Source organism: Carcharodon carcharias, chromosome 28 (genome assembly GCF_017639515.1).
Source record: "Carcharodon carcharias isolate sCarCar2 chromosome 28, sCarCar2.pri, whole genome shotgun sequence".
NCBI classification, from domain to species: Eukaryota; Metazoa; Chordata; class Chondrichthyes; order Lamniformes; family Lamnidae; genus Carcharodon; species Carcharodon carcharias.
This window is the reverse complement of record NC_054494.1, coordinates 29,408,950-29,421,706: the sequence shown is the minus strand read 5'-3', so window position 1 is coordinate 29,421,706 and position 12,757 is coordinate 29,408,950. Positions and strand designations below refer to the sequence as shown.

Here is a 12,757-nt window from a genome sequence, read left to right as displayed (position 1 = left end):
AAACACGATTTCCCCTTGAGAAATCCATGCCCGCTCTTCCTTATCAACCAATATTTTTCCATGTGACTACTAATTCTATCCCAAATAATTGTTTCTGGAATCCCGCCCACCACTGAAATTAAACTGACTGGTCTGTAATTGCTGGGCTTATCCTTACAACCTTTTCTGAACAAGGGCATAGTGTTTGCAATTCTCCAGTCCTCCAGCACTTCCCGAGTCCAGGGAAGACTGAAAGATTCTGCCTAGTGCCCCTGCAAGTTCTACTCTCTCTTCATTCAATATCCTTGGATGCATCTCATCCTGTCCCAGTGCCTTGTCAACTTTAAGTACCAACAGCCTGTTCAACAATTCCTCCTTATCAATTTTGAATCTTTCTAGTGACAGAGATTCCTCGTCTGTCACCATGGCCTGGGTAGCATCTACCTCCTTGGTAAAGATGGATGCAAAGTATTAATTTAATACCTCAGCCATGGCCCCACCATCCATGTGTAAATCCCCTTTTAGGTCCCTAATCGGCCCTACTCCTCCTTTTACCATCCTTTTACCATTTAAGTGCCTTTAGAAGACTTTGGGATTCCCCTTTATGTTGGCTGCCTGTCTTTTTTCATAATCCCTCTTCGCTTCTCTAATATGCCTTTTCACCTCCCCTCAACCTTCTGCATTCCTCTTGGTTCTCAATTGTATGTTCTACCTGACACCTGTCATAAGCACACCTTTTCTTCTTCATCTTAACATCTATCTCTTTTTTCGTCCAAGGCAGCTCTGGATTCGTTTGCCCTAACTTTCCCTTTCGATGGAATATACCGAACCAATTCTTTTTTGAAGGTAGCCCATTGTTCAGCTAGTTTTTCCTGCCAATCTTTTGTTCCAGTCTATCTGGCCCAGCTCCGTTCTTGCCCCATCGAAGTCGGCTCTCATCCAGTTAATTATTCTTACTCTGGGCTGCCAATCATCCTTTTCTATCATCATCCTAAGACGTACAATACAATGATCACCGTCTCCTAAATGTTCTCCCACTGACACTAGATCTGCTTGGCCCGCCTCATTTCCAAGAACCAGTTCCAACAGTGTGTCTTTTCTTGTTGGATTGTACACAAATACTGTTGTAGAAAATTCTCCTGAACACAATCTAGGAACTTTTGCCCCTCCTCACCCTTTACAATACCCACTCTCCCAGTCTACATTTACGTAACTGAAGTCTCCCATTATAACTAGTCAAAAGTACCTGTATCTCTCTGCAGCTTTTTGCTCTGCAGATTCGTTCTTCTACATCCTTCTCACTAGTTGGTGGTCTATAGGCTACACCGAACAATGTAATTGCACCCTTTTTGTTCCTTAGCTTTAACCATATTGATTCTGGCCTTGAACCCTCTGGGACGTCCTCTTTCTCCAGCACTGCAATGCTCTCCTTAACCAATACCACCACCCCATCTCCTTTCCTATGTCTTCTGAACACCTTGTACACCCAGATCGGCCCTTCCTTGAGCAAGGTCTGTTATCGCCACAATGTCATATTTCCACATGGCAATCTGCACTTGTAACTCCCCAATCTTATTTACTGTACTCCATGCATTCATATACTCGCATAGTAAACCTGATTTAGATTTTGTTACTTTCTCCCTCACCACAACTTCACCTATTAACTTATTCTTCTCTATACTAGTGCTATCTGTCCCTCCCAGGATTTTGTGCACCCTGGTATTCCTCTCTAATATTTTCTCTTGGTTCCCGCTCCCCTGCCGAGTTAGTTTAAAGCCCTCCCAAGAGCACCAGCAAAACGCCCACAAGGAACTCAGTCCCAGCTCCGTTCGGGTGTAACCCGTCTGACTTGTACAGGTGTCATCTCCCCCAGAGCCAGTCCCATGTCCCAGGACTCTAAAGTCCTCTCTCTTGCACCATCTTTCCAGCCACCCATTAATTTGCCTTATTCTCCTATTTCTGTACTCACTGGCACGTGGCACTGGGAGTAATCTGTAGATTACTACATTTGAGGTCCTGCTTGCTAATTTTCTACCTAGCTCCCCAAATTCTGATTGCAGGGCCACATCCCCCTTCCTACCTAAGTGATAGGTACCAACGTGGACCACGATCTCTGGCTGATCACCCTCCCCCAGGAGAATGTCCTGCCGCCACTCTGTGACATCCTTGACCCTGGCACCAGGGAGGCAGAATATCAGTCTGGTGTCACGCCTACGGCCACAGAAATGCCCGTCTGTTCCCCTAATCAATGAATCCCCTATCACTATTCTTTTTTCTTTCTTCTTCCTGCCCTCCTGTACAGCTGAACCGTTCATGGTGTCACAAACTTGGCTCTGACTGCATTCCTCTGAAGAACCAGCGCCCTCACCAGCTTCCAAAACAGAAAACCGATTTGCGAGCGGTACCCTAGGCACTTTGTCTAGGACACCAGCAGCGTCCATGACTTCGCACATACTACGGAAAGAGAGGTGGGGGGGAGGAGAAAGAGCAGGGGGAGAAAGAAGGGGGGAGAAGGGAGGAGGAGAAAGAGGGGGGAGAAAGAGCGAGAGAAAAAATAAGATTAACAAAACAATGTTAAAGAAATGATACAGAAATATGTCACCAACACTCAAGTGTCCAGATTGTCAGATTGTTGAATCCTCATTGGATTAAGTTCAGTACTAGTCCTTCCAAATCATTGCATATGTAGGAATGTTGCATTAAACGTCTGACGGATAATCATGCAGATGTTGAAACCTAAAACTCCTGCAGGAGTCTGAATTTAGAAAAATCTTTTGGATTAAGGGAACCCCAAAAGTCAAAACATTCCTGTATTGTGGCTTTAGCTGAATCATTTCTGTTCCACTTGTAGAATCTTGACTTGCTTATGAGAGAAAAAAAAAAACACTTCCATGATGTCAATTAGGTAATCCAAATACAGATGAAAATAGCAATGCTTCCACTGCTAAACAGTTTCAATTAGATTGCTTAACTTAACCCAGTGAGGATTCAAAGGTCTGACTACTTCAGCATTAGTAATGCAAGTCTACATGATTTCTTCAGTATTGTATGATTAACATTATTTTGTTTTTCTCGATCTCATTTTCCAATCTTTTTCATTCTTTTTCTTATTATTTGGGGCAGATAACCATATATTCACTGCTTTGAACAACATGATCTTAAACTTATCAATAAGCAGCTATCCACCTAATGCTGGTGTAACCATTCACGCAACTTGGTACTAACAAAAGCTCCATTTAGACTATTTAGTTAGTTGCAGGTTAGTACGACAGAATTGCTCAATTTCATGGTATAGTTTGAGATATCCATCCTACCAAAATCTCCAGCCAGATGAATGTACCTAAAGCAGAGGTTGATGCGATTTTTAAAAACAATTACTTGGCTAATTTGCAAGCATAAGTGACCCAGTTAGTTTTTGAGAGATATTTAAGGCGTCGTGCAGTGTCTAACCAACTCACACAGTAAAAGACAATGATTCAAGGGAGGGGAATTAGCAGAGTGGAGTGCTTACAATCTACTCAAGCATTTGGAAAAACAATTATGGGTTTATACTTTCCACCATTCCAGAAGAAAAATGTTCACTTGTGGAGAGCAACAGCTCACTGTTGAGGGTCGTCACAGAAGGACAGATAATATAAGCAGACTATTGGCATTAAACTGAACGTAAGAGCCAAGGACACAAATTTCAAAAATTATGTGCCTGAAAGGAAACAGGAGGAGTAAAGAAACTTTTTCTCCCACCCATGCACAATGTGGAATAAGTTCAAAGCAAAAACTGAACTTGCCAACTTGACTGCCTATAGGGGTAATATAGGCAGATGATCAAGCTGAAATTTAAGCCTAGTTTTTAAATTGTGTAAATGTGAGTCAGATGGTAGCCGTCAGTCAGTCAGCTGTAAATAGGTCACTGGCTGGGTGTTAATCAGATAGTGTAGTTGGGGACTGATGGATCAGCTGAAACTGGCTTGTCTGAAAGGTATATAACAAAGCAGCTGCTAGATTTTGAGCTGGGAGCACACTCAGAGTGAAAGGGTAACAGTAAGCACTAAAACAGGAATTTGAGTCAGAATGACAATTCGGTGCAGAGGGGAATGAGGTGCTAAATAGGCCAGCAGATATGCAAAAGCGATATTAAGTATAAAAAGTTATATCTTAAATTGGCAGCACAGGACCGTACCATGTCCCTCCTGCCAGATATGGGAGATTCAAGCACCCATGTGTCAACGCAAGCAAACACATCTGGTGAGAAGATTCACCAACCCTCGCTGCAAGGAGGATGAAATTATCTCAATAAAGAGAAAGTAGTCAGCATAGACTTAAAAAATGGACCAGTGTGATCAACAAACTTCAATTTTGAGGTAGTAATGATAGAGAATGAGCACCTCAGTGGGAGGACGATGTGCAGTACTGAGCTCCAATAAGGAGGATATTGAGGGGATACAACATATTTACCAGGGCTCTGCCTAGTACAATGTGAATACAAAAAAAGTTTCAGAAAAATTGGATAGTTGGAAGCAGAATGTTTCCAGCTGTTGCCAAGAATGAGGTGCCAGAGATACAAGAGATTTTAGAAGACAACAGGAGAAACCCTTTGACAGTATAGAATTCCCTTCCTGAATTGGTGAATACAGCAGAAACTGTCAACATTCAAGATTAGATTGGAGGGGTGGATGAAGGAAAAGGGAAATAAACAATAGGAAGAGAGACTGGGTAAATTTGATAAGTTTGGGACAAAGCTGGATGGATAGTGATAACGGGAGGTCAAAAACGAGCAATGAAGGGAGGCTTTTTCCCCAAGATAAGAATTGGAGAGAATGAACCAGAGGGAATGGATTTCTCTTTTGGAGGGACAGTAACTACCAGAAGCAATGGGCACAGAAAATTGAGCAGCCAAGAAAGCTGCAGGGGCAGACGAACAGCTTTTAAATAGTTAAAATCAAAATACTGCGGATGCTGGAAATCTGAAACAAAAACAGAAAATGCTCGAAAAACTCAGCAGGTCTGACAGCATCTGTGGAGCGAGAAAAACAAAGTTAACGTTTCGCATTCGTATGACCCTTCTTCAGAGCCTTTTAAACAGTTACGCATGAGCCACGAAGAAAATGCTGCAGACAAGGCAGACTTTTGAAAACACCAGTGAGAGAATTTGGATTTTTATAGGAGAAGATTAACAGCAGCAGTTAATTTTAGCATTGACCAACACCATGTGAAATGGTAATAACCCATGATATTAACCATGTCATTTGACTTACCGACTGGTCACTGTACTCACTTGCACCCTGTTTTGGCACTCATTACTGGACCCCGGCATCGAAGAATTAGCACTGTTACTCACCGGTGCTGTCTGAGCCTGTGTCAGTGGCTGTTTACTTGCGGCACTCCCCAGTGCGTTGTGAGATAGTGACAGTGTTGGAGGAAGCTCCTCTGGCTCAGGTTGATTCCAGTGTCTGGCATTATACACAGCTTTAGTAGGAGACTGTACAAGAGACAGAAACATAGCATTAGAAAGGCGGCTTTGGACTTTAATTATACATCCGTTTAGTCTGCATCACAGAAGCAGCAGCCACTCATTCTCAGTCACTTTGATGCTATTCAATGTCCAAAACAAGTAACCTCTCTAAGCCAAGAGTCACAGCTCTCTGGTTCAAAGTAAATTCATCACTAAAAACAGACGGGGGGAGTGACCAACAGGGTGCTAGTTGAGAACAGAGTGGCTGTGGGGCCAAAATTAGCCCAAGCCTGCTCCTGACTGAGATCCAAACCCAACTGCAAAATGTATATATATGGATATTAAAGTGAGCATGGGGCTGCACGTGGATGCAGTATTCCCCACATTACAGTAAACAGATTGTTCATCATCTGGAAACAATGTAAGAAGGCTACTAGGGTAAGCAAAGAGCATGGTTCAGCAAGCCTTCCAGAGAGATGGAGGGAAAACTAGCAGACAGGACAGGAAGTTAGGTGCATTAAGGCAAAACCTAAACTAATTATTTGTCTGGCAAACCACGAGCAGCCCAGCTCAAAATAATGCGGATGCTGGAAATCTGAAACAGGAACAGAAAATGTTGGAAAAACTCAGCAGGGCTAGCAGCATCTGTGGAGAGGGGAACAGAGTTAACGTTTCGAGTCCGTATGTTGAGTCCAGCTCCGAAGAAGGGTCATACAGACTCAAAACGTTAACTCTGCTTCTCTCAAAATCTTACTTTTGACATTTTCTGTTTCTCATGTGCTCCACAAATGCCTTTAGAAAACAAACATATTGTACAGAACTTCTCCTCTGAACTTCAAGCCAACAGGTTTAAGTAAATGAAGAGTGAAATTGTCCCAGCACTCCAATTTGCATACAGCCCGACAGACTCCCTGAACCACCAAGATTACGTTGGAGAGTTGGTTTGCCTCCGATTACCATTTCCGCTAACTCTAGTTGGGAGTGCACAATGGCGGATGGCATGTTGTCCATGTGGAAACTGCTGACTCAATTCACCCTCAGCAATCTGAGATGCTCCAACCAGTGCAGGTTTCAGGGGACAAGTTGCTCTGAGGCAATTGGAGCTGACAGCCTTAGTGCAAGTCACATTCATTTTACGACAAGCTACACAGCTCATTTAAATGGTCAGGGAAAGGTGGATAAGAGTTCTGTCGAAGGGTCATGAGGACTCGAAACGTCAACTCTTTTCTTCTCCGCCGATGCTGCCAGACCTGCTGAGTTTTTCCAGGTAATTCTGTTTTTGTTTTTTTGGATTTCCAGCATCCGCAGTTTTTTTGTTTTTATATAAATAGAAGTTGTTCAGATCCATCTGGAGAAGGCTTGAGTTAGGTTCCGGACCCTGAGGAAGGATGTATCGTCCTTAGAGAGGTGCAATGCAGATTTACTGGAATGATGTCGGGACTAGAAAGGTTAAATAATGAGGAAAGGTTGCATAAACTAGGCTTGTATTCCCTTGAGTATTGAAGATTAAGGTATGATCTAGTTCAGGTGTTTTAGGTGATTAATGGATTTGATAGCGTAGCTAGAGAGAAACTATTTCCTCTGCTGGGGGAATCCAGGACAAAGAGGCAGAACCTTGAAATTAGAGCCAGGGCAATCAGGGTGATGTCAGGAAGCACTTCTTCATACAAACGGTAGTGGGAACATGTAACTCCCCCCCTCCCCTGAGTCCTTCCAAAAAAGCTGTGGATGCTGCAAATAAATTAAAAATTTCAAAGAGAATTGATAGATTTGTTATTAAGGGCATTAGGGTACGCAAATTGAGTTAAACTAAGCCATGATCTAATTAAATAGTAGGAGGTGGTCAAGGGCTGAAGAACCTCCTCCTGTTCTTATGAAGAAAAAAGCACGGTAGCATAATTTGCTGCATACTAAAGTCTAGCTTTAACCAAGTTTTCCAATTAGTCCCAATCCTCTGCTCTTTCTCCATATTCCTCCAAATTTATTTTTCAAGTACCTCTCTAATTTCTCTTTTTGAAAGTTCCTATTGAATCTGCTTCCAGTGCTTTTGCAGGCAATGTATTCCAGATCATTACTCACTATGTAAAGGAAATTCTCATTATTCCCTAGATTTTTTTTGCCACTTATCTTAAATGTGTGTCCGCTGGTAACTGATCCTCCCCTCCAGTTCTGTCAATCTGCTCTCTCAAAACTCTACAGAATTTTGAGCACCCCTTCTATTAAGTCCCCTCTTCACCTTCTCTGATTTCAGGAGAACAATCCCAGCTTCTCCAGCCCCTCCACATAAACTGACATTCCTCAAGCCAGGTACCATTCTCGTAAATTTCCTCTGCGCCTTAAGTCCTCATGTCCTTCCAAATGTGTGATGCCCAGGTTTGGACCCAATAACCTAGCTGGGGGCTAACCTGTGGGTTTAAAGATTGGGATAACGTCTTTGCTTTTGCACTGTGTCTACTTAGGAAGTTCAAGCTTCTGCACACTATTTCATGAGCTTTACCAACTTGCCCCTGTCACCCCCAAAGATTGAATGTGTTACAATTAAGCTCGAAAATCAGGTCCGGATGTTCTTAATTTGGATAGGCTTAGGACCGACTCACCCTTCCTTGTTTGCCTTCACTAATCTGCACGTAGTAATTTGACTGGATTAATTACAAGAAACAAAATATAAGATGTCTTTCTAAGGAACTGAATTGGTTTAAGGCAGACATAACCTACTCTTCACTGATATGCCATCAGTCACAATCAAGCATTCCAATTGGTATCGCTGAGCTGTCAGAACTGGGAACCATCACCAACGACCAAGGCCACTGCTTTTTGATTTTCGGGAAACACAAACATAATCACAGAAAATGTCAGGAAGATAAAATAATTTTCATAATGTTACTGGAATTTATTGTAGGGTAATAGTGGGGTCAGTGCGTGTGCGCGTGTGTGGAGGGACTTAATTGAGGCAGTTGGTCTGAAGGCTTTGATGTATAAGATAAGCTAGGTTTGAAATGTTAAGTAGGTAACCATGGGGGAAGTTTTAGAACGTGAGGTGTAAAGGGAACATTTGCATTTTTAAATAACGCAGATTAGCTTGAATTCAAAAGAGGGGGTGAAATGTTTCACTTAGCCAGAAGATAAGAAACAGCATGTTTATTTTTCCTCAAAAAATTACTGGTAAAATTGGTACTATAATAGGTTTTATTATTAGAGAGGTAAAGTCCAAAGACACAGTGAAACAATGGGAATTTGCATTCAAGGGGGGAAATATGTATGAAAGAGAGAAGTCTGTGTGCAAGGGAAGGAATTCTAAGATCTAACAAGTGTGAAAAGCCTCCAGCACCTCAGCCTCACGCTACTGTCCATAAGGAACCGAGGCTGAGAAAAACTCACTTTGAATTCGACTGTCCAGGGTATTGTGTTACTTTGCCTGGGCCTTTTAAAATCTATGTGCCTTACTGTTGCCTTAATGGAGGTTTAACTGGGAATTAGAAGTTATTATAGTAGTAATTTGTAAATCTATGTATGTGCTTAAAATCATTTTTTAAAAATTTAATGAAGGTTTAATTTAATTTTTTTTAAAGAAACCTAAAAGACTTGGTGGCCTTCCTTTTACTGAATGCAAAGCATGCATCTCAAAATAAGTACAAATTGCAAACAGTTGTGGCAGCTGCTTCAAGTTTCCTTCTGGGATTTGGGCAGCTTGGCATTTACCATCCACCTGCCATAACAAGTACAATCCCAAAAGGCAAACAGAATTCATAGAATACAGCACAGCAAGCAGGCATTTGGCCCACTCTACCTGTGTCAAATCTTTGGTAGAACTAGCCACTTAATCCCATGCCCCCTGCTCTTTCCTTATAGTCCTGTAATATTTTTCCAAGCATTTATCGGTTCTCTTTTGAAAGCTACTATTGAATGTGCTTCCAACACACTTTCAGGCAGTGCATTCTAGATCACAACAATTCAGTGTTAAAAATATTTCATCCCACCTCTTGCTCTTCTGCCAATCACTTTAATTCAGTGTATCTGGTTAACAAACCTTTCTGCCACTCCACTGGATTTAGGCATGACAGGTTGAATAGCCTCCTTCTGTGCTCTAAGTTTCTATGATTTTATGAGCCAAGACCATTTAAAATAGATAAATTGACCATTCATCTCTTTGATGTTTCTTGGGGTCTTATGTGCCAAATAGCTGCCGCATTTACAGATACAAGAATAGCCAAAGCATTCCAAAATAATTCATTTTGTGAAACGCTCGGCGTTAACTGAACCGAAGACAAAACATGGTTTGATGTGGCTAGCTTTCCTTTGCTGACCCAATGCATTGTCTCAAGTATTTTACTGGATCTATTGTAAAATGTCTGTTACCAGAAGAGTTTTGGTGAGCATTGCTGCTTGGAAAATTTCTGCAGAACAAACCACTTGGCCTTTCGGAAACTGGACCTCCATACTGCCACCTTGCTGATGGCAAGGTACATGCAAACTGTTTGCATTATTTGCTTTAAAATTTCAGCCCAACGCCATCAGTTGTGACAAGGTCAGATGTTTGCCTGAGGGACTAGTGGTAATTGACAAGAAAATGCAGCCGGTTTTACCCTGTCACGAGGCACAAAGCTCCAGCATTGACATGTCCATTTGTCACACTGTCAGGGCCTGCTGGTGGGATGAAGTGATGTAGTTCATCCCAACCTCATCACAAACCAGCAACAAGAGCATTTCTGGCAGCTTTTTTAGACAAACAGTATTCCCTTAGGTCTTTTCAGACAAAGACATAATTGGGCCTATTTTGGTCTCAAATGAGAATCATTATCTCCTTATACACACATGAATCACAAATACTTTACGAGTAAATCTCTGTTAATGTAATTTTTTTTTCATGGGGATACATTGAAATTAGCCAAACACTGAAGACAGGGCACCACAGCCAGACTGACACTAATATCTGAGAGTAAACTTGCAGCACAGAAATCTTAACATGGAGACTTTGCAACTTTTCTACACCACATTGTCTACATTAAAACAGTGAATACAGTTTAAAAAATACTTCATTGGCTGTGAAATGGTTGGGGGCATCCTGAAAGACATTATATAAGTTTATCTTTTAATTAAAGAACCAAATTAATTCTTTGCTTTTTGGACTAAAACTGTTTTGCACCAACGTCTATCTACAAGAGAGAAGGGGTAGCACCACAAATTAGTTGGCTAGCTACCCCCTTTCACTGAGAACCAGGGACTGCAATCACCTCCTTGAAATAAACAAACATATTCCACTACCTTCCAGAGTTTAGAATTATTATTCTAACAAGGTTTGGGATAAATGAGAACAGGTTAGGATACGGGGTTAGACAGAAGTGAACTTAAGAGGAAATTCAGCACTGGAATTTAGTTGGCCATTTGCCAAGTTTGTGCGCTAGCTTTGGATCCTGAAAAATGCATATTCATTTGAAGCAGAGCAAGATACAGGATTATGGGGAGACTGCAGGACAGTGAGTTTAGTTCAGATTGAGTAAACAGCCAGCATTGACAAGGGCCAAATGACCTCTTGTACTGGAAACATACAGCTAACAAATAATTGAAATTTGACATGCTCCACAAATAGCAATCTTTGTATTTATATAGGTTTCTTTGCAAAGATACTTCAGTAAATATTACATATCCTGGACGGCATGGAACTGATAGTGTGCTTGGGATTGTCCACCACTCCTCCCAAATTGTTTAATTATTTTTAGGATTATGGTCAAGACAAAGAAACGTAAATCCTTCACAAGCATCTCTATTCCCTTAAGTTTCCCTTCAACATTGTATTAAAATACAGCAAAGCTTGAAACAAATGTTTAGATATTGTGATACTAACTGATCACATGCAAAGCAGCATTAAAATATTGCGGAAAAAAGAGACATGTCTAAGCTTTTGTCTTGCACTCATCAGGATAAACATGAGTGTGGCAAGAGTGAAATTTTGAAAGGGGTGCAGGAGCAGAAAGACCTGGGTGTATATGTGCTTAGATCATTGAAGGTGGCAGGACAGGTGGAGAGAGCAGTTAATAAAGCATATAGTATCCTGGGGTTTATTAATTGGGGCATAGAGTGCAAAAGCAAAGAGGTTATGCTAAGCTTATATAAGACACTCATTAGACCTTAGCTGGAGTTCTGGGTGCTACATTATAGGAAGGATGTGAACACATTGGAGAGAATGCAGAAGAGGTTTACAAGGATGGTTCCAGGGATGAAAAACTTCAGCTCTGAGGATAGATTGGAGAGTTTGGGACTGTTCAACTTGGAGAGAAGGCGGCTAAGAGGAGATTTGATAGAGATGTTCAAAGTCATGAGGGGGCCGGACAGAGTAGATAAGGAGAAGCTGTCCCCTCTTGTAAAAGGATCAAGAACGAGAGGGGACAGATTTAAACTGATTTGCAAAAAAAAAGCAAATGTGAAATGAGAAATATTTGTTCAACTGAGGCATTCAAGAGGGCATTAGATGATTATTCAAAAAGAAACAATGTGCAGGGGATGGGGAAATGGCAGGGCAATGGCACAAGTGCTCATTTGGAGAGCTGGTGAAGAAACAATGGGCCGATTGGCCTCCTTCTATGCCATTAAAATTCTGTGATTCTGTGAATACCAATATTGGGGAGGGGTGGGGCAACAATTTATACCACGCATTGTTTGAAATTTAAACCAGGAAGCTTGACCCTGACTGCTCAAGGCATTACCCTGAGGAATAAGTCAGTGAATGGCTGTCACTTATTTTGTTTAGCTGCAACAGGTGCAATGTATGTGCACGTCCTTTCTGTCTGCAAAGAACAGGGCCCTGTGTATTAATATACGTAGGTTCCAGTAACATGCAAATGCCACATTGCAAGCCCAACTGACAATCTAAAATTGGTTGTTGTCAGCGTAATTCTCGGCACATTGAGAATTATTTAGCAAATGTTGTCCAATCGCAGAATCACATCTAACGTTGGACATTGTTTTGAGTTTTGCAATCATGAGCTGGGTACAGTCTGTACCCTGCCCGTTACTAAGTGGCTGGGACATGCTTCAGTCCGCCAGCCTTTGGGATGTACGGCCTACATACCTAGCTCCACACTGGCACTGAAATTCATACACCACATTACCCATTTGTGCAAGAGGCAGAACGTATTTTTGGCTTGATGGCAGCATCCTGTTAGTGGCAAATATCACTCGTGTTGCTACTGCATAGTAGCAGCATGAAACAGCTAGCTTCACCTTTTGCTTAAATTTTCAGGATACCTTGCCCTTCCAGGGTAACCTGAGGTAGACTGGGCACTTTTCAGGGCTACAAGTGATGGCCTTAGGCCCGTTCATGAGTTTGTATGA

General features: G+C 41.8%; 1 protein-coding gene across 2 annotated transcripts in view; it reads right to left on the bottom strand.

Moving 5' to 3' along the window:
- LOC121270745 (wings apart-like protein homolog) overlaps window positions 1-12,757 on the bottom strand; it is a 168,641-nt gene that overhangs the window by 65,109 nt on the left and 90,775 nt on the right. For both annotated transcript variants that reach the window (XM_041176128.1, XM_041176129.1), the window contains exon 5: window positions 5,315-5,455. In XM_041176128.1, coding sequence (XP_041032062.1) covers window positions 5,315-5,455 — 141 coding nt within the window. The remainder of the gene's footprint in view (window positions 1-5,314; window positions 5,456-12,757) is intronic.